Here is a 19,210-nt window from a genome sequence, read left to right as displayed (position 1 = left end):
CCTACGGGATGTGCATCAGCGCCGACATTGCCAGTTGCATGCGAAGTATAGGCATGTTCTAAGCATTTCATGTTAACTATTGTATATACAAATTATGATGGGCCAATATGAGCGCATCAGATACGACGTATGAGCAAAACTTGTTTTGCGAAAAGGTCCCAAAAGATAGCAATCTATGCAAGATCCATCTCATGCATATGTGTTCACAAACAACGTCACCATAGTTGCAAAACACGCAACGGCTGCAGTAAGTGTCGTGAAACCGCGGGACGACATGCCGCCGTTCTCAGGTGTCAGAACTTGTTCGTCCAAAAAGGAAACCAGCGACACCGTCTGCGTCGTGTTGGGGGCAAGCGGAGCGCCAGCAGCGGCAGCGGGATCAAGGTTGATGTTGATAACTTGGGCGTAAGTAGCCTCGGGTCTACCTCGGGTGATTCGGTCATCCTCGGCATTGTTAAGGCCTTGCGGTAATGTGGCGTTGTTGAAGAGAGGCTGGGATCCCGTAACGGAGAGGTTCGGGACGCGAGTAGATATAGAGTTCGTCGAGGTCGCGTATCCGGTAGCAGACCATTCAACGCGTGCACCGGCTGCATCGCCAGCTTGCACGCCCTTTGTGCGGTTGCCCTGGTTCGATGGGAGGTCGGGGTCTTGTCCGAAGACTTCGGCGGTGCGGATGAGCACGATGAGAGCGAGCTTTACTGGGGAGTTTGGAGAAAGCCCGAAGCCTGTCACAGCCATATCGATGCCAGCGCTGTTGGGGATGGTGGGGTTGAGGGTTTCGGTTGTGTTAATGACTGCGTTCGCTGTGCGGAACGTCAGTGTGACGGTTGCCGGTGACGCTGTGACGTTGGATCGAGTACCATCAGCTGAAGTGGGCAGCGCCGTCATTCGAATAGTAGACTCATAGTAGTCCCGATCACCCGCGGTCTTCTGAGTGAAGGCAAAAGGAGACCAAGCGGCTGCGCTTAAATCGAGGTAACGGACTTGAGTGTCCTTGCCGTCGGTATAGACCGAGTCGCCGTCTACGTCCGCGTACTCGATGAGGCGGTATAGCGTCAAGCCCAGAGTGAAATCACCGGGGTCACCCGTGCCAGGCGCCGCGATTTCGCTTGCAGATGTATCATAATACGTCGACCGAACGGAGGGGTACTTGGCAGCGGAGAAGATGAATTGCAATCGGTTGTCAATGTCGCCGCCATCCTCGTTGCCATCGTTCCGTATTGTCGATATGACGACGGGGCCGGTGGAGTTGTTATTCAGGACTCCGGCAGCAGTATCGTATGGCCGAGCGTAATAGTAAGACGAGCTGTTGTTATCGTTGTACCTTCCACCGTAACGACAGTCATACCCACAGTAGGGATAGTAATGCCCGTACCCAAATGGGTACATGTATGGATAATATCCGTAATAGCCGTACGAGCCGATATAGTACCCTCGAGGTCTGTAGCTGCCTGACCCAATGTATCCTCCACCGCCCAATCCGCGCTGGTAGGTATATTTTCCGGTATTTGTCGTTGGCACGGACTTGTAATAACTGCCTGAGCTGCTGACTCCTCGGTTGGATCGATACCCGCTGCCGATGGAAGAAGAACCGGTAGTGCGAGAACCGGACGAGCGGCCTCCGGAACTTCCTCCGGAACTTCCTCCCCTGCTTCCACCTCCAGAGCTTCCACGACCGCCGCCTCCGCCGCCTCCACCGCGACCTCCTTTGGCTTCAACCGAGGCTATCACCAAATAAAGACAAGCCCATATATATACGAGGCGCTGCACCGCTATCAGCTGCATGGCGACGGATACGTTTGTGTATTGACGCTTGGTGTCGGGCTTATAAAGATTTCGGAGAGTCGTATCAACCTCCAGAGGCGAATGGTGTTCTGAAGGAAGTAGTTTTGACGGAAGATTCTACTGCTATGTTCTGACCTGCGAATACGCCGAAGCTCCCGCTCTTCTTATACCGCAGAACGGCGTAGTAATATAGTAATAGGTTGGCCGACCGCTACGTAAAGAATTTCCACTTTTCCACCTTGCGCCAAGTTGCGTGGTCATTTCTGTAAAACTCCGTCAGCGGGCTGTGAGGTTGGTGTTCGTTGAACGTTTGACGGCAAACTTTGGCCCAAATGCAGGCCCGATTTGACTCGGTTCGGTGCTCAATCCAAAATCGATAAAATCTGATCAAAACCCTGAAAGTCTGTTTGCCGTGATTAGACAGTCCCCGCTGGGCCCGCTCCCACCGACGCCCAATTTGCCCACAAGTTGCTTGCCCGCGTCATAGTTGCCGCCAAGTCATAAGGTCCTGTGGCTGTGCCGAAATGAGTTTATCTTCGGGCACGTGGATGGCGAGAATTAATATGCCAAGCCACGCCCCCATGGATGTATAAAAGGACGAACTCCGAAAAGGGTCGAACTCTGGGAGGAGCTCTCATGCATCATGAGTTCATGAGCAACTCCCCTTCGCTCATGGCGAAGGCAGACCCATGCTCCCATGCCCGCAGTTGGGAAGCACCTCGGCATCCTGGTCAGTCATTTACTGAACCGCCAGGGCACGACAGCTTGGGAATGCCTTTACGGATAGTTCTCAACGATTTCCGTCCACCGAACGCCGAAAGGACCAACCGCAACTTTACCCGGTAACCTCTCCCTTTCAGTGAAGCAGGTGCCTTTTTCTATGGCTGCGAAGAACGATGCGCTTTAGGGACCTTTAGGACGGTTCTTATTGCTGTATTCCCTGACTTGCTTATACAACTGACAAGGTTCTTCATACCTGGTTGTGTTGTGCCGCAGTCGGATATGTTTGGTGGTAGTGCAAATGTAAGGAAGTGCAAACGCGGGTCGAGAGTCCCACACAGCTCGAAGAATAATATAGTGACATTTGCGACACTGTTGAAGTTGCGGAGTCCCAGAACACCCAAGATTATCAATGCAAAACCGTTGGTGTTATTCGCCACGCGAAACTAGATATAGACTTAGTCGGGAAGACCATTTACGCCCCTGCTGCATCTACGCCGTAACTACTTCTCCGGGAAGTCTCTACTGTAACTGTATACAACGGAGCATCGCTATTTACACATTCAAACGTCTCCTCAAATGACTGCTCAAAAGTTGTTCAAGCAGACGGTAGGGAAGGCTCCCTCCTGTCCTGTACTTGTGTTTCGACCCCATCCCCAGCCTAAATAACGAGACACGGTCAGCGGATGGTTTACTAGTGTCATGCGATAAACTCAGATTGCCTAGACTCACCATCGTCAAAGACTCGTTGCACATGTACCACATCTCCCGTTCTTAGGCGCACTTCATCTGCTCCTGCTGGCTCATAGTTCTCCAAAACCATAGCCCGATGTGTGCCCGCAATCCTACTCTCTCTTTGTGCCGTATATGAGTCTACTCGGACCGAATGCCGGGTTGACACTGGTCGTCCATTGCGCGTGGCACCCATGCCGAGCGTTGGTTGTCTGGGGGTACTAGGAGTGGTTGGTGTCCGGGGGCTTGGAAGACCGCTTTGTCTCACTTCCGCTGTTGATGGAGGCTGGTATCCATTTTGATAACCATATGCTCCAGATGGTGCCTGATGTGTTCGGCTGTATTCGTTCGGTTGAGAGTATCCGAATCCTTGCGGAGAATTGCTGTTGTATGGAGAATTGATTTCCTCTTTGGGTGCCGCATAGGCGCCCGGCGACACCGACGATGGACCTCCCGTAGGCGCCCACATGTGACTGGATCTGGCCCCTAGTTCCGCCCTGTGTGCGTGAATGCTGCTGGCTCTGCTGGCGGCGTTGTCTACTCGGTGTCGATTCCGCTGATTCCGGTACTGGTACGCAGAGAATACGATGGCGATGATCCCAAACAGCCCTCCACCACAGAGACCTGCGATCAGTGGTACCCTATCGTTTGCGTTGCAACAAGGAAGACTGGAGTTCGTCTGGCACAGCGCTTGCGCTTGCGCTCGTCCTTCGGCCGTATTCGGATACCCTGCAGAGAACAGCTGGCGTTAGGGATGGATTTGCGCAAGCCCAGGCGAAAATTGGGAAAAGCATACCACAAAAATCAATCTCGGCTTTCACGGCCCTCAAGCAAGGCGTCTGGTCCGCGGGCAGACGGTCCGCGGGCAGACTCCCACAGATAGTCGCATTGAATGCAAGGAAGTTTTGCAATGGTGTCGGGTCTGGTCTGCAAAGACCAGTATTCACGCCGGTTTCTATCACGCTGCTCAAGAACCCGCCGCAGGTCGATTGGCATAATTTCTTCAACGAGGGGTCGTTGATGGCTGGCTGCGGACCGCAGGTGCTGCCACTCTGTAAAGCTTGTTGACAGCCAAAGCTCACCCCGAATCTAACAGAGGACACCTTGTGGGACTTTGCCTCGTCCATTAAAGTGCCACAGTTCAGCGACAGTAGAGTGTTTTCCGCTGAGCTGTCCACCCACGCATCGAAGGTCGCCGCATCTATCACGCTTGTTGCGTTCGCGAGGGTGTCCGTATTGACAAGTGCTGCGGAGGAGGGAAAGAGCTCACTGCAGCGGGCAGACCCACTCACTTCGACGCAGGCGGCGCTCGCGAACGGCAATAGAGCCGAACCCAGAAGTAGCAGTCCCTGCAGCGCCCGTCTTCTCTCCATTGCTAGTCAACTAACTCGTAGCAGAGTTGGTTCCAGTAGTTTAGCGGCAGTCGGAAGAGGCTGTATGCGTGAGCTTGGCGAGGTGGAGTCCTCCAGGCAATTGCAGTGAGTGAGTGAGTACTGGTGAGGACGAGAATACGAAGATTGCGCTGTTGCTGTGAGGCAGCGGCCTTATTCCACAAAAACCTATAAGCGTGAGGGAAAGGGGGGAGGCTCCGAAATGTGGCGGCTCGCAACCCAACGGCGGTGAACCACGCGTTCGGGTGATGAACACAGTCATCCCCGTGTTTCACCATCTCGCTGTCAATTCGGAATGGCCCTGTCAAAATTAAACAGAAGGAACGTCCGTCAGAAAAGGGCGATGCTGCCAGGTCTCTCTCCAGACCATGCAGACAGTACCTGAACAACAATGAGCACTTTTGCAAATTTTGGAGCGACTTGGAACGACTTTGAAACCTGTCAAAGAGTTGGAGATCGGGCCATCAACGCGGACCTGGTGATTGCTCCCCTGAAAGTGGACAAAACATAGTTGCGGGATGTCACGATGATAGCGAATGGCGACGAGGGCAGTGCGGAAACGGCATCCGACGCAAACGTGGGGTGGATGTGAATATTGATGACTTAATTTGGTGTGGGCACGACGGATGGACGTAGTCGCGATTGGAACGCATAGCATGAATAAGCAGGCGGTGATGTTCCAGCGCGCAGACACATATGGCATCTGGACGTGCTGCTACGTAGTAGCTGGTGCTCCGTCCCACGGAACACGAAGACGCGGCCCCTCCCTTTCGTTGAACGGAGTATTGTCCCGTTCTTCGCGATGACCCGACTTCGTTTACGGAAGATGAAGCGAACGGGGTGCATGTTTGTCAAATTTGGATTCGAGGGGTATATCTTTCTGTTATACAATCTGTACATAAATAATGCTGTCTACTTCTATTGGATCGGCTGGGGGCAAAGGATAGAAGTATGATGGTCGTGGTCTGGTATCTCGGTGTCATCCTGCAGCGTCCAGCACCCCGGGTTCCATCATTTCGATTGGGGTCATTTCAGAAGGTGATGACATCCCCTTTCGTCCAATGAGACGAGTTATTGTCTCCAGTGGTGTAAAGCACCTTGCCATTCCTCGACACCCGCCTTTTGCTCAGCTTGACTTGCTTGTTCGGCTTGAAAATACATCCATCCTCTTTCATCATCTTGACAACGATCCTCGCAATGTTCTTCGCATCATCCAACCCCGAATGCTCGCGACCCTCAAACTGCATGCCCAAGCCGGCAAGCATCCCGGCCAGATTCGCCCTCTCGCGGTGGTAATGCTCGATGTAAAGTCTCCGCAGGTCCACGAATTTGCAGAGATATGGCGGCCGTGAAACAACGGAATGCTCGCACTGCTTGCGTATAAAGTCGCGGATATCCCAGGGCCCGTCGCAAACGAACATCACGTTGTCGAACGGGTAGGTGGTGTACGTTCCTAACCACTCTTCGAATTCGCACATCATCTCAGGAAAGGATTTCGCTCCGTCCACGACGTCTTGCGTGATGCCAGTCAACTCTATGCAAAAGTCGCTAAGTAAGGGATTGACGACCGGTCTCACATATCGGTGGAACGTGGCGATCGCTTCCATCGTTCTTCCGTCGATAAGGATGACCGGAAACTCAATGATCTCGTTCGGAAACTCAAAAAGGGTATCTTTGTCGCACGTGGCTTCAACGTCGAGAACGCAGTAAAAATCATATGGCTGGCTTCCCTCCGGCCTGTCCGGGTCCGTCGTCGTCGCCGGTATGCTCTGCTCGTTTTCGCTCGCTGCACTCAGTTTTTGTACTATTGGGGGGTCGACAACACCCGCCGTGTCTCCGGCCTGCGCCTTCTTCCTGGCAGCTCTCAGTCGCTTCTGCAGTTCCTGCCGCCGACCGCGAGTGCTGAGCCCCAGATCTTCAAGCTGCTGTCGTAGGGCGTCAACGACTGGTCGGATGGAGGCGTCCGTTGGCGTTTCAGACTTAAGAGACCCTGCGTTATCCCGACATTCCCTCTTTGGAGGAAGTTTCTCGTCGTTACTGGATGCGAACTCCGGCTTGGTCATTGACTGTATTCGGCCGGGAAAAAGCTATGGCGGTTATCGACTTGAACTCACGTCCTAAAAACCGAGGAGCAAAGTTGCTTATCCCTGAAATACAAAGTTTCAAGGGGTTGGTCGCCGACTCTATCAATCTCTGTTGAGCTTGTCTATGCACCTGCAGTCGTATGTCCGCTTTTTCCCTCTGTTCCCAAATTCAAATTCACAAAGCGGTGACCAGCGGGTCGCAGCTGCCACGTCGACTTTGGTTCGTGGCTTGAATTCAGGCTTGACCACGCGAATTCCTCGCCATCCCACCGTCATAGTATTGAAATATCATTACCTCAAAGTGTCCCCGATAACCAAAAATGAGTGCCACGGTTCTTTACAACAACGCTGTCAAGCAAACGCATGTGCTTCAGCAGGAGCTGGAGCGGCTTGAAAGCGGGGAGGACACTTCGTCGGGATTACAAGGTTTGACCACAAGAGAACGAGTCATCAAAAAGGGGTCACGATACTATCGGCGCTGGGAGGCACCGGTGGTGATCTTGTCTCAAGCGTAGGGCCCTCACACATTCCAACGTTCGGAACCCATAGGTCAGATTACCGCCGGACTGGCATCACTACAACGGGGAGCCCACGACTTGGACGAATTCGCACGGAGAGAAGTCACAGCAGCGAAAAAGGAGAAAGCTATTGCGTAGGTAAAAGAGCTGCTCGGCTCGGCGCTAGGACGCCGGACCTGGAGGACTGACGCTCGGCTTTCGGTCCCCTCTTTCCGCTGCGTGTTCTGGCAGACGAGCGAAGAAAGTACGCGAGGATTTCGCCTCTCTACAAATTGCGTTCACGAGATGGAAAACGGAGGATCGGGCAAGGGTTAGTGTCCGGCAGGAGATGCCGAGTGTTAGTTGCCATTATAATCCTGACAGCCCTTTTACCAGACGGCAGAACGTGACAGGAAGGATCTGTTGGGCAGCCATGTTGAGCGCCGGACATCATTCGGCGCACGGCACGGGCATGGCGCCTCGGATCCTAGGGCCACCGACAATACCATCCTCATGATGGATCATATGATCCGGGAGAACGGCGTTCTTGAGAATTCAGGGCACCGATTAGATGAGTTTATGCAGATGGGGCGGGCAGCGCTACAGGATCTGGTGGAGCAGAGGGACTCGCTGAAGGCACGTATCAGGGGGACATCGAAGGACTTTCTTCTCTCGAGCCAATGGTCTGATGGCATTTCATGATCTAGGGCACACAAAGGAGACTTCTCGATGTAGCAAACTATCTTGGGCTATCCACATCGGTAATACGTTACATCGAAAGGCGGACGGCCGCGGACCGGTGGATCTTCCTGGGAGGGGTTACGACAACGGTGTTTATTATGTGGCTAATTGTACATTATCTGGGGTGATGCCACGGCCCGCAGGCGGTATTGTGCAATCTTATCATTCAACATCGTATCGTCGATTGCATTTCACCAATCCTCCCTCGTGGAATGCTGGTATGATGCGATGGGCCAGCTCTGCGTTTGCCATTGTTCTGCGTGGTTTTCACGCTGAGATCCTCCCTATGGCCTTCGGGCATCCCACGGTGCGCCGTGTTTTCATTCCCCGCACAACATCCTTTCTCATATATACATCTTCCATGGCAAACATCTTCTGAAACCGATCATCGGCGCTTTGTTGTCGGTTCACAAGAAGCCCCACCGTTCACGCGTTCACAAGTATACCCCAATGGCCAGGAAAAGGAACACAACGCCGAAACCTGTGAAGACAGCGCCCCAGTTAGCTTTTGCTCTTTTTCGATAGGTAAGACTGAAACCTTGTAATTTGCAACATACCAAATAGTAACGATGCTGGCACTGCCAACAAGATGTCTTGCCTTATACTCCTCGTGTATTTCGTGGCGTTGACTTGGTTCCTGTCGATGTTCTGTTTTGTGAGAACCCGGTCATATAGCGACCCATCTCCGTCTACAGCCCAGGCCAAGTCCGCCGTGCAGCCCAGCGCGCCGTTCATCCCGTCATATAAAAGTCTATCGGGTCCTTCACTGTAGGCCTCAGTCCCCTGATCTGCCGCCCATCACGGTGCACGTACATGAAAAACAGTGACCCAACCGCAAAGCCAGCGGTGAGCAGCGATACTGCCAGTGTCGAAAAAGCTGATGGAGGCACAGGTGGCTCATATGCCTTCAGCAGTGGTGAATCCCACTCGAGACTCTGCAGGACAAGGATGTTAGACGTTCGCACGGCCAAATGAAACAAGGAGCGTCGCTGTACTCACCATTATGCAGAAAGGAGATAGTTAAACGGAGGGTGGATATTCCAGCGTTGCTGCTGCTCCATATATATGCAGGATGACAATAGCACTGAGAGCCTGCTTCGTGCGTGGGCTGTCCGTTGGTTGACAATTGCGGTGCCGTTATGGAACTTGGAAGAGCTGGCAGCGATCCCGCGCGTTTGCGCGCAATGCGTTGAGAGAAGCGGTCTAATGAAATGAGACTCTAATCCTCTCCCACCTAATTAGCAATCTAATGTATCCAGCCACAAAAGGGAGCAAACATGTCTAATCTGCCACCAACAACGTGTTCCAACTTCATGATTCTCCTCCGACCCGACAGAGCCAACAGCCCGATATTCCAGCAGCACCTCCATCGACATCGGTGGCACTTGCACTGCAGGACTCACATAGCACACACCGGCGCTCGCTCCCAGTCAACGAGCGCACAGCGGCTTCACTGTCCACGCCTGACTCTAATCTCTCTCTTCCGCTACCGCATTGAACAGCGTGTCTTCAGCACCGACTTAGTGGGAATACGTCGACTCGGAAAACGAGGGAGATGCCAGACAAACACATATCGGCCTTTATCACGGACCTTTTACGCTTCGGGCTCGAGAGGCTCTCTCTCGTTCCCACTGACCTGAAGACGTCCTTCGAAGTGCAAGAGGCGATTGCAGCTCAGGTTGGTTCTCAAAAGTGACAGTAATTGTCCGACGTTTCCCCGGACAACCATATTCACTGCCCGTTATGCTTTCTACAGGAGCTTGCGGTCGATGTCTTGGCTAGCATAAGAGGTGGAGAGGACAGTAGCGATATGGAGGACGCTTACCTGATGGACGGCCGCGAGCCTCTGGCTGAACTTGGAGGGACGCCGCGGGAGGGAGGCTCAAGCGCCTTGGTCGGTTGGATACCACCAGAGCAACTGGCGATAGCCCCTAGTGCATTATCGCCGACTTCCGCAGACCCTCGGGATGGTCAAATTGGCGAGTCACTGTCTGTTCTAGCAAAAACCGCCGCAAAGCGACGAATCGCTGGGGCGGCCTCTGTATTACCGCACGAACTACTGTTGACCATTTTCGAGGAAGTTGACGAGCTATCTACGCTGCATCGTTGCTGTTTGGTCAACAGAGCGTGGAATACTGTCGCACAGGAGGTGTTGTGGAGAGAGGTTCTGTTAGAGAACGCAACCCGCGTGAGGAGATTTGTGAGAGGTGTGGCATTCAGTGCCGCACCTCGCAATCCTAGGCGATCAGGGAGGACCCGGACCGGTTTGGCGGTCCCAAAGTCCTTCGAGGGCTTGGGGGATCTGCTCAAGCCGGGTTTCCTTGAATTCGCGAATGGGGCCTCGCGGCGGCTGGGTACAGTCGTGGGAAATCGAGCCATCCTTCCCGTCGGTCTTGAGCCTTCAGTGTCAAACGCCTTGATTCCTTCTTCGGCCGAATCGCAAGTGAAGCAGGCTTCACGAAAAGGGCTGGGGAGTATGGTGAAGAAGCTGATTGTGTCCAGCAGTGAGCAGAAGGTGATCTTGCTGCAGCATGTCAGTAATTTGCTCAATAACCTTCAAAGGTACAGCCTGATTACGATTTGTTCTCTTCCACCGACACATAGTATTTACTCGATGATTGTTGCAGTCTTCAGTTCCAGCATCTCTGCGGCGAAGGCGTGGCTGGTCCATCCTTGGATCCCCGCATTTTAACATCGATGGAACCGGTGATCCAACGCGTGTCATCGCTCACGATCGAGGACGTTGACTCACCATGCTGGCCGGATCTCTGTCGAATCCTGAGGGAGCACGGGGGAAACCTACGCAATCTAAACATTGAAGCTGTGAAGGATATTGATGCTTTCGAGAGCACCTCTGATCTTTCGGACGTCTTTCCGAATATGACGGGACTGGAGTTCATACGACTGGATGGAATACCGGTGGGGCCGAATGCCAGCATTGAACGACTGGTGTCAAGTTGTCGAAACCTGACCGCGGTTACGTTGGACTATTGTCTCGAAATAACGGTGGGTAGCGTCTGTCAGTTACCATTTGACGTTCCAGGAAACTCATCTTTGGACGGAGTGTAGATGGACGTTCTCGTCGTAATTTGGAATGGTTGCCCGATGCTGGATTTCCTCGGAATGGCTGGTGTCGTCGGACCAATGAGCGCTGGTATCCAACTAGATCACAGGCCGTCACTGAAGACGTTGAGGCTAGTCGATTGCGACGTCTTTGACGAAATGGTGAGTCCCATTTGCCGTCTCGCATGGAACTTCGTCCGCAATATTGACCAGGATTCGGCGGTACAGTTTGAGGAGGTCGCAAAGAAAGCCACCAACCTGGAAATGTTACGACTTGTCTTTGAAGACGAGGAATGTGAAGGGATTGTCTTGGTCTCATCGGAACTGACCGATCGCTCCCTCCGTGCCCTCGCCACATATACCAACACCCTTCAAATATTAGCACTGACGCGATGTCCCAACATGTCGGCAAAAGCATTGGCGGAAGTCATCCGGAGGAACCCCGTGCACACATTAGACTTGCACAAGCATCCCGAATGCTCGATAGGGAAGTTCGATGACACGTATCTTCGCGAGCTTGCTCCTGCATTCAACAAAGTGAAGGTGCTCAATCTCTATGGTCAAACCGTGCTCACCGAGTCGTGTATCAGCGGCGTCGTTCGTGATGGCTTTTGGAGTGGGTTGCAAAGTCTGTCCATCAACAATCTCACAGTGGGACCGGGCGTGCTAGATGCGATCAGGGAGAGCTGCCCTCTTTTGGAGGTGATCAGTCTTGTGGACTGTCCGAATATTGCAGGGGAGGCAGCTGAAGGGTTTGCCCAAGGACGACCGGTGTGGCACATCAAACCCCCGAATCCGCCAACGGAGGCAGGAGCGGAAGCAGGGCCTGCCGTAGAGCATCGTGTCGACGCTGCCACGGATACTGGCGGCGATCCGGTCACATCTCTGGAACAGCCGCCGCCTAGCCAGACGCCGGTCGACGACCAAAGTCATTTGCGCGATGAGTCTACCGGGACTGGAGAAGCCAGCCAGGACCATGGTCCCGCGCAAGCGGCAGGAACGCCAATTGAAACGGACGAGTATATCATGGTGGATACCGCGCCTTCTCCTCCGGGCCCTTCGAGTCCTGTTGTCTCGGCAAGTCATGACACCGAGCCTTCCAATGCGGCGCCGTCATCGTCGATTACGAGCAGCCCGTTGAGACTGCTGGGCAGGATATCTCCACCCTCGTTCTTCACTCCGGAGCCGTTCTTCAGCAGCGCCCCGAGCAATACCGACCCGGTAGAAAGTCCAAGGGCCGCAACCGCGCCGTCACGTCCACCATGTATCTCCGCATCGCCCGGTTTACACGCACACAGCCCCGAGGACGGCACTCTTTCCCCAGCAGCTTCCCACCCAGACGGTACCCCATTGGCCGTAGGGACATCATCAATAGCGCCGGCCTGCCGCAACACCTGCCACCACAAATGCCCAGCACATACCCCACCCGCACCGCTCCGTTACCTTCACCGCGTCTACACCCTTGCTACCGACGTAGTCGAATCACACGTCATCAAGCACTGCGACTGCTGGTTTGTGGACGAAGGGTTGGATATTACGAGCTTGTGGGAGAGCGCTGTTAGGAGGTCGGCGGGGAGGGGGTGGTTGCTGTGAGACGCGGGCATGTTCCTCCACCCCCAGTGGGTCCCTTGTACATTCGGCGTTTTTGGATGCTTGCGTTTATCATACCCTATGCTGTCCATCTAAATTCACGAGCTGCCGTTCTTTGGACATTGTGTTTAGTCTCTGTGTGTGAATGTGGTAGGGCGGATACACTGGCGAAAAGCCGTCTGCATGTAGAGCTTCTCACATAAATCCTGCACAGCGCCGAGTCGACAGATTTCCGGCCATTGCCATAGCTTTCCATTTATTGAGTCTATTCTCTAACCGGCTGACCTAACTACATACGCGAAGCGCCGCAAAGCTCAGAAATCCAACGGATTGTTCCCTGTACCCACAGTACCACAACTGCTCCTCGCCTTCCGGTTGCTGCCCTCTTCCTCATCCCCTCTTCTCACGCCTTCACCTTCCGGCGGGAGCGTGCACCGTTCCACCAAAAACCGCTTCCTCCGCACCTTAAAGCCCAACATGCCCATCTCGCCTATCCGGCCACCCAAAGACGCCACTCTGGGCACTTTGACGATATCGAGGAACCCATGATACTGAGACTCGTACGCTGAATGCACAGGCGTTGAGCTCCCTGCGAACGAGTCTAGCCGCAGAACACCGTCAGAGAGGTGAGATAGGATTGTGGTTACGTGGGGAGGAATGGCGTTGGGCAGACTGATGAAGGCGGTGGCGTATGATGTGCGGAGGATGGAGCGTAGGGACAGGAAGAAAGTTGATAGCTGGCTGATGGTAGATGACCCCCACAGCGGCGAGGCTATTGAATGAATGGCGATGCGGAGAAGGGTCGGTGGTGGCGGGCCATTCGGCCGTATTCGGAATCCGCCTTCGTCTACGAGTCCTTCAATATGGCGGATCAGCCTTTGGAACACATTGTCGCTTCCCGTTTCCTCTGCTTCCAGCGCCCACGCAGATATGTCGAGAAGCGCCATCTGCGATCCAGCTGCTTTCAGCATAGCCGGTGTCATGCGCTTCGTCAAATCGAACAGATTACAGAACGGCGTTTGTTGGCTGAGCGTGCCAGCTCGTGCAGGTCCTGCCCCTCCGACCGCCGTGCTGAAGCGCGGAAGGCCCTGATACCGCCATGCGATCTGCATACGGTCGTTGCCAACGTCGTTTCTGGTCGCACCCATCCGTCGGCCCGACAGAACCGCTGCTCCTCCAGCGCCTAGTGTCACGTCCTCGTCCTCTTCCTCTTCCTTCATCTCGGACGGCACTTTGCCCTCAACAACGCCCATAAGGCCTCGAATAATGCTTTCCGGGTCTTCGTCGGCGGTAGCTAGAGATACGGCGTGCCCGGATGCCACGCCTTGCGCTATATAGTAGGACATGAGCAGCTTGGCATAGCCGGTGAAGCGGTCCTCATTGACAAGAAGCGATGTGTGCAGCGGAAGACCTCCACCCAGCAGCTCGTCAATGGACGGAACGCCGGTTGAAGTGAGAACGACGCTGGAGTTCCGAGCGGATATGCGGGTCGCTGGCAGCGAGGCGTGGGCGCTGGCTGACGGCCCTCTTCTCTTGAAAGACGACATGGCTGAAGTCTGCAGCCCGATATCGATATGGTCTGGGGAGTCTGGGGTGTCGCTGGAAATGGGAAAGCCCAGAGGAAGGAGACCGTCATCTCGACGCGTCGTCTCACCTTTCTCACTTTTCGCCGACTTCCGCCCTCGGTCAGAGCTCATTGCGTCCTTCGCATTTCCTTGGGCAAGGGCAGCAATGGACAGATACAAGATCCTCGGGAAGGTATGCCTCTTCCGCTCGTTATTTGCTCCTTCCTTATAACGCGCTCATGCGCTTCGTCTCTCTCACGCATACTCAAGATTGGGGAAGGCGCTCACGGAGTCGTCCTCAAGGCAAAATGCGTCGAGACGGGCGAAATCGTTGCTTTGAAGAAGGTTCCGCTGCGGCGGCTGGAGGACGGGATCCCAAATACCATTCTCCGAGAGATCAAAGCGCTGCAGGTGATTGAACACCAGAATGTGAGTAGTCGAGTCTTGTCTGGGACAAGGAGAGGCAGGGAGGGTTGGGCCAGAGGCCGAACAGGGCTTACGTCGCAAAAGGTGGAAGAAGAGGCAAAGCTGAAACGGTCTCCTCCCCCATTACAGGTCGTGAAGCTCCTCTCGGTCTACCCATCAGGCCCATCTTTTGTCCTCGTCTTCGAATATATGCTATCCGACCTGTCCCATATCCTTCGCACAACCCCGACCCCGCTCACGTCTTCGCAAGTCAAAGCCTACATGGTTATGCTCCTGAAAGGGCTCTCATACTGCCACGAAAATAATATCATGCATAGGGACCTGAAGCCCGCTAACCTGCTAATCAGCCCAACGGGCGTGCTCAAGCTCGCGGATTTCGGGCTGGCGAGAGTGCATCGCGCCCTCCCATCCAATGTTAATGCAGGAGGGGCAGGGAGTGGCGGGCATGGAAAGGAATTCACACCAGCCGGGTCTGGAGCCAGTTCAGCCGCCGCACACCACCAGCCCCGCCCTTACTCGCATCAAGTCGCGACGCGGTGGTATAGAGCTCCAGAGCTGCTTTACGGCGCACGGATGTATGACGCCGGAGTGGATTTGTGGGCGGTCGGGTGCATTTTCGGGGAGCTTTTGAACCATTCGCCATTGTTCCCGGGACAGAATGATATTGATCAGTTGTTTTGTGTGTTGAATGTACTGGGCACACCGACAGCAGACAGTTGGCCTGTAAGTCGGAATCGAAAGATAACGCTTTTCTCATCTGCAAGTTCGCATCATCGTTTTGCTGGAAGCCCTAACTTTTATTGCAGGATCTAGAGACTTTGCCCGATTACAACAAGATACAGTTTCCGAAGATGCCCTCAATACCGTTAGAGCGGATTTGCCCCGACGCATCACAGGAGGCTGTAGATCTACTGAAACGCTTCCTTGTCTATTCAAGTCGAAATCGAATTCCAGCCAAAGAGGTACGTCAAGAAGAACATTCCGTGGCATCAAGTCGGAACCGGGGTCTAGCCTGGAATCGAAGGAAAGAAACGTGGGGATCACGCCGCATCAATTCATCCTTTCGCTGCACTAGGCTCTATTGGATCTCTACTTCTTCAGCAAGCCATTGCCGGCGCACCACCTCGAGCTGCCGATACCGAAGCGTGCCAAACAGGAGCAATTTGATGTTGACGCGCCTCTCGAGTTGTCGATCTTCTTCCCGCCTGCGGAACGTGATCCTCGAGTTGTGATCGGGTCGAATGCCTAGCTTTTGCTTCGGGGCGCTCTCGTTCGCGGCCGCCAACGGTACCGCTATGCCATAAGTCATCCACGAGTGGCTGCTCGTCTGCTGGACGGACTTGATGGCGCTGATCTCGGCTTTGATATGAGATGGACAAACTGCTGTGCGTCCTTCTCTTGCCCTGTATTGATCATCATTTGGACATAGGTTTGCGCTTGAGTGGCTGCAACTGGGTTCTTTGATTGCAGGAGCGTGTCAACGATTCCTGCGTATCCCTGCTTGGCATTCGCTTTTGCGAACTAGTCAAGGAGTCAGTGTCAGTCACGAGGGTCGGGGAGGGTGACATGGTTCTGAGCGAGGGATTTACCTTTTCCAGCCCTTCCCAGTCATGTTTCTATTCGGGAAGAAATGGATTAGCAGACTGCAATCATGTGAAACTGGCAATATTGCACCCTTCTGTACCTGAACCAGTGCCTTGATCTTAATCCGCCAGAACCTATTGTAAAATCCTCATTCAATGCAATGCATCGTTGTATTCCTAGTTCTCCGTCACACATACCGCTTATCCGAGACCTTGAAGTCAGATTTCACTTTCGCGGCTTTGTTGGCTTCACCCAATTCCAGTAGCTTTGCTATTGTTTCGACGACGGAAAGGCCTACGATCTCCTGCCCGAGATCTCGCTGTAGCGAGTCCTGCAAGAGGAGAAGCTTGACTTCATCCTCCGTCGTCTGCAAACGTAGAAGCGGTCAAGCGGCTGCCTTGTTTTTCCCTTGAAGTGAGCAACGAGACCAGACTACCTTCGCCTCAAAAGCGCGTTCCTTCTCGACCGAGTAGAGCTTCTGTGCAATTTTGAATTTGTTCACGCGCTCGAGCATGTCCTGCGTAGGCGAGACTATCAATCGATGCTGAGCTCCTTCATTTGCTTCATCAGAATATCTCACCCATACCTGCGTCTGATAGCCCTCGGATATAGCAGCATTGGCGCTATCCACCCGTCTGTCCTCCTGGTAGTAGAAGTCGCGGAGCAATTGCGGATCCTGCTGCTTGCAATACAGTTCGAGTAGATTGCATGCAAGCGGCTTGTCTCCGATGATTCGGAAGAACTCGGCAGGTGATAGCTTTCGCTTCATGTGCAGCATGACCAGATACACTGGTACGATTGAAGAGTTAGTATTCCGATCGTGTGAGACATCCTCGTCATCCAATGGGAGTACCTAGATCCGTGTCGCCACTCTCAATCGCCTTGATCAACGCCACCTCATCTTCCTCCATACCCATCAACAGTGGAACCTGGTTCGCAGCCTGAGGCTCATAGTCCAAAAGCTACATAAGAATGGTCAGCTGCCATCCGTGCCTTCGCGTTTTTCTGCCACGTTCTCGCTGACCAACCTTGGTGGCTAACTTCCTCTGCCCGCTATCATACGCCACTTTGGCGACTTCTGTGTACGAGATCCCCGACTCCCGACCACCCAACTTTTCAACGATCAAGCGACACAGAGTATCCTCATCATCCACGGAGACCTTTATCTACAAAAAGAGGGCACTGCCAGATCAGCAAACCGGCAGCCTCATTTTCACACAAAGTTGTCCTCACCTTCGTGCACGCCCAATGTATGAGGACCCGATCATGACTCAAAGTAAGATAATCGCATATCCGGAATGCCAGCAAATGGTGGTGACGCATCACCAAACGATCCACAAGCACAGACGGGGTGATCCGCTCGTATTGCACAAATGTCAAAGGTATCCCGATCTCAAAGTTCCGGACCGCATTGAGAACACGGATGCTCTTGCACATCGCGAGAAAGTGATTGGCGTTGTATGAATCCAGGAAGCACTTCCCAAAACTGGCGGCTTTCAGTAGCGCTCGTTGGCGCGGTGCATTCAGCTCGTGCCCTGCGGCTTCGACGCAAGTATCGACCGCTTCAGCTAATTCGAATTTGATATTTCGAATGTTTTCGTCAGCCCGTGGGCTTTTTTTCTCGAAATGTTCATATGCGTCAAAAAGAATGGCGCCAGGCGCTGTCGATCCGATCTTAAAAATGGATTCGGTCGCAGAAGGTACTCTTTGAAGAAATTCGCACTTGTCGTTGCTGATGATGCGTAGACCGTCAATTTCCGTGACAAGGTGAACAACGCCATCGTATGTGTACTTGATCCAATCTCCAAAGGGCCCGACCATGAGAACGGTACCAGGCCAATGCAGGACTACCGAGTCCGTCCCGCACCAGGTCATCTGTGTCGGGGGATTTGCGGAGTTGGTTGAGAATTCCGCCAGATTTTTCTGGAAGTCGGTCGAGACTACCCACAGTTTACCCTCGGAGGTATACAGGGCAAGAAACTTGCCATTCGGTGACACCGACATCCGAAGAAACGGTCCTTGCGTCAAAGACTGGTCTTGCACAGTCGCTGAATCCAGGACTATGACAGTGGCATTCACAGCCAGAAACACCTCCAAATGCCGGCTCAGCGTTTGCTGAGGTGACAGAACAGTCCACGAGTACGGTGCCTGCGTAATCCCAGGGTCGGCTAAGTACTGCGGTCGTGGCTCATCAAGATTCGTGATCGCCACGAATTTGAAGTCTCCCGTCAGCGCAACCAGCCCAGTGTCCCATAAACGACACTCCACCACTCCGTGCTCTTTGGCGTCCTCGCCCAACGAGAACTGAATAAACTCTCCGTGAATGTCGTAGACCCTGACCAACCCTCCTTCCAGTACACACAGGAGATGTTCCGTATTCGTCCACCCCAGCCCTATTATTCGCCCTTTATCCCACTATTATCCAAATGTTAGCGATCACTCGGTATAGGAAAAATTTCACTGAATTTTGAACTCTTGCCCTTACTTGAAGCTGTGTGATGAGATTTCCGGCAGAAGTATATATGCGAAGGTCGGGTTGCGTCGTTTGGCCGCGTAACGCCATAATCTTCCTGTCGTCCCTTATGGCCGCTAGGAGATGACCGTTAGAGCGTGCCCGTATTACTGTACAACCCAACAAGTGCAATACCTATCGGTCCGCCAAAGGGTGCCACAACTACAGTAAGCTTGGAAAGGTCCACTCCCCTCCATGTCATGGAGTAAACTTCCTGCTTGCTGACACCGGATGGTAAGAACCTACAGCTATGAAGCGAATGAGGTACACGGTCATCGTCCACGTACCAGTAGAACTTGTCATTGAGCAGGTTCCAATCTGCCGTTGGCGACAGACTTCCCACCAACATCTTGCAGAAGCTTTTGTTGGGCAGATATGTGTGTGCTTCGTGGGAATCCTTCCGTCAGGAAGAGGACCTCAACGCTGAAGTTGATTTTGAGACTTCCACGAAGCCGGCGCGTGTGCTCGAGTGGGGAGTGTGAGGTCACGGCTTGATGAGGCTCCGAACGTTCTCAACAGA

The 19,210-nt window shown here is 53.5% G+C and overlaps 9 protein-coding genes across 9 annotated transcripts; 3 read left to right on the top strand and 6 right to left on the bottom strand.

The window, feature by feature from the left end:
* Positions 1 to 50: 50 nt before the first annotated feature.
* On the bottom strand, positions 51 to 2,080 carry EV422DRAFT_524306 (uncharacterized protein). Its single transcript, XM_053069975.1, has one exon. The coding sequence runs from the start codon at positions 1,783 to 1,785 to the stop codon at positions 190 to 192; it is 1,596 nt and encodes a 531-aa protein (XP_052926825.1). The 5' UTR covers positions 1,786 to 2,080; the 3' UTR covers positions 51 to 189.
* A 781-nt stretch (positions 2,081 to 2,861) lies between these two features.
* On the bottom strand, positions 2,862 to 4,784 carry EV422DRAFT_402101 (uncharacterized protein). Its single transcript, XM_053066953.1, has 3 exons — positions 4,034 to 4,784; positions 3,238 to 3,966; positions 2,862 to 3,166 (listed from the first exon to the last, which is right to left on the bottom strand). The coding sequence occupies exons 1-3, from the start codon at positions 4,608 to 4,610 to the stop codon at positions 3,093 to 3,095; spliced, it is 1,380 nt and encodes a 459-aa protein (XP_052926824.1). The 5' UTR covers positions 4,611 to 4,784; the 3' UTR covers positions 2,862 to 3,092.
* A 680-nt stretch (positions 4,785 to 5,464) lies between these two features.
* On the bottom strand, positions 5,465 to 6,941 carry EV422DRAFT_524302 (ribonuclease H-like domain-containing protein). The gene is made up of 2 exons (XM_053069974.1): positions 6,843 to 6,941; positions 5,465 to 6,775 (listed from the first exon to the last, which is right to left on the bottom strand). The coding sequence occupies exon 2, from the start codon at positions 6,689 to 6,691 to the stop codon at positions 5,660 to 5,662; it is 1,032 nt and encodes a 343-aa protein (XP_052926823.1). The 5' UTR covers positions 6,692 to 6,775; positions 6,843 to 6,941; the 3' UTR covers positions 5,465 to 5,659.
* EV422DRAFT_401983 (snare region anchored in the vesicle membrane C-terminus-domain-containing protein) lies at positions 6,927 to 8,231 on the top strand. Its single transcript, XM_053066952.1, has 5 exons — positions 6,927 to 7,138; positions 7,262 to 7,364; positions 7,462 to 7,540; positions 7,606 to 7,845; positions 7,917 to 8,231. The coding sequence occupies exons 1-5, from the start codon at positions 7,033 to 7,035 to the stop codon at positions 8,076 to 8,078; spliced, it is 690 nt and encodes a 229-aa protein (XP_052926822.1). The 5' UTR covers positions 6,927 to 7,032; the 3' UTR covers positions 8,079 to 8,231.
* Positions 8,232 to 8,384: 153 nt separating this feature from the next.
* On the bottom strand, positions 8,385 to 8,952 carry EV422DRAFT_505336 (uncharacterized protein; the record flags this gene model as incomplete). The annotated part of the gene is given in 4 exon segments (XM_053068483.1): positions 8,385 to 8,488; positions 8,508 to 8,701; positions 8,764 to 8,885; positions 8,950 to 8,952. 4 exon segments carry the CDS (start codon positions 8,950 to 8,952, stop codon positions 8,385 to 8,387), a joined length of 423 nt encoding a protein of 140 aa, XP_052926821.1.
* A 751-nt stretch (positions 8,953 to 9,703) lies between these two features.
* EV422DRAFT_401945 (uncharacterized protein) lies at positions 9,704 to 12,762 on the top strand. The gene is made up of 4 exons (XM_053066951.1): positions 9,704 to 10,512; positions 10,578 to 10,956; positions 11,020 to 11,175; positions 11,242 to 12,762. The coding sequence occupies exons 1-4, from the start codon at positions 9,761 to 9,763 to the stop codon at positions 12,604 to 12,606; spliced, it is 2,652 nt and encodes an 883-aa protein (XP_052926820.1). The 5' UTR covers positions 9,704 to 9,760; the 3' UTR covers positions 12,607 to 12,762.
* A 68-nt stretch (positions 12,763 to 12,830) lies between these two features.
* Positions 12,831 to 14,216, bottom strand: EV422DRAFT_524293 (Elongator complex protein 4). Its single transcript, XM_053069973.1, has one exon. The coding sequence runs from the start codon at positions 14,148 to 14,150 to the stop codon at positions 12,918 to 12,920; it is 1,233 nt and encodes a 410-aa protein (XP_052926819.1). The 5' UTR covers positions 14,151 to 14,216; the 3' UTR covers positions 12,831 to 12,917.
* A 118-nt stretch (positions 14,217 to 14,334) lies between these two features.
* Positions 14,335 to 15,843, top strand: EV422DRAFT_566196 (kinase-like domain-containing protein; the record flags this gene model as incomplete). The annotated part of the gene is made up of 5 exons (XM_053072404.1): positions 14,335 to 14,361; positions 14,439 to 14,597; positions 14,724 to 15,317; positions 15,401 to 15,556; positions 15,670 to 15,843. The coding sequence occupies 5 exons, from the start codon at positions 14,335 to 14,337 to the stop codon at positions 15,841 to 15,843; spliced, it is 1,110 nt and encodes a 369-aa protein (XP_052926818.1).
* A 522-nt stretch (positions 15,844 to 16,365) lies between these two features.
* Positions 16,366 to 19,039, bottom strand: EV422DRAFT_494774 (Vps16, N-terminal region-domain-containing protein; the record flags this gene model as incomplete). Its single annotated transcript, XM_053067767.1, has 9 exons — positions 16,366 to 16,545; positions 16,615 to 16,695; positions 16,765 to 16,967; positions 17,032 to 17,140; positions 17,207 to 17,344; positions 17,412 to 18,593; positions 18,664 to 18,767; positions 18,826 to 18,911; positions 18,978 to 19,039. 9 exons carry the CDS (start codon positions 19,037 to 19,039, stop codon positions 16,366 to 16,368), a joined length of 2,145 nt encoding a protein of 714 aa, XP_052926817.1.
* Positions 19,040 to 19,210: the final 171 nt, after the last annotated feature.

Source organism: Fimicolochytrium jonesii (assembly GCF_025526975.1).
Source record: "Fimicolochytrium jonesii strain JEL569 chromosome Unknown EV422scaffold_7, whole genome shotgun sequence".
Classification (NCBI taxonomy): Eukaryota; Fungi; Chytridiomycota; class Chytridiomycetes; order Spizellomycetales; family Powellomycetaceae; genus Fimicolochytrium; species Fimicolochytrium jonesii.
Note: the sequence above shows the minus strand (reverse complement) of the source record. Positions and strands in the feature narration are given on the sequence as shown.

Bases quoted from the DNA above. Each gene is read 5' to 3' on its own strand.
- EV422DRAFT_524306 (XM_053069975.1), bottom strand. From the start codon at position 1,785: ATGCAGCTGATAGCGGTGCAGCGCCTCGTATATATATGGGCTTGTCTT.
- EV422DRAFT_402101 (XM_053066953.1), bottom strand. From the start codon at position 4,610: ATGGAGAGAAGACGGGCGCTGCAGGGACTGCTACTTCTGGGTTCGGCT. The intron at 3,967-4,033 runs GTATGCTTTTCC...TGTTCTCTGCAG, and splicing joins AGCCGAGATTGATTTTTGTG to GGTATCCGAATACGGCCGAA. The intron at 3,167-3,237 runs GTGAGTCTAGGC...CTCGTTATTTAG, and splicing joins GCAACGAGTCTTTGACGATG to GCTGGGGATGGGGTCGAAAC.
- EV422DRAFT_524302 (XM_053069974.1), bottom strand. From the start codon at position 6,691: ATGACCAAGCCGGAGTTCGCATCCAGTAACGACGAGAAACTTCCTCCA.
- EV422DRAFT_401983 (XM_053066952.1), top strand. From the start codon at position 7,033: ATGAGTGCCACGGTTCTTTACAACAACGCTGTCAAGCAAACGCATGTG. The intron at 7,541-7,605 runs GTTAGTGTCCGG...CCCTTTTACCAG, and splicing joins AAACGGAGGATCGGGCAAGG to ACGGCAGAACGTGACAGGAA. The intron at 7,846-7,916 runs GCACGTATCAGG...TTCATGATCTAG, and splicing joins AGCAGAGGGACTCGCTGAAG to GGCACACAAAGGAGACTTCT.
- EV422DRAFT_401945 (XM_053066951.1), top strand. From the start codon at position 9,761: ATGGAGGACGCTTACCTGATGGACGGCCGCGAGCCTCTGGCTGAACTT. The intron at 10,513-10,577 runs GTACAGCCTGAT...TGATTGTTGCAG, and splicing joins TTGCTCAATAACCTTCAAAG to TCTTCAGTTCCAGCATCTCT. The intron at 11,176-11,241 runs GTGAGTCCCATT...TCGGCGGTACAG, and splicing joins GCGACGTCTTTGACGAAATG to TTTGAGGAGGTCGCAAAGAA.
- EV422DRAFT_524293 (XM_053069973.1), bottom strand. From the start codon at position 14,150: ATGTCGTCTTTCAAGAGAAGAGGGCCGTCAGCCAGCGCCCACGCCTCG.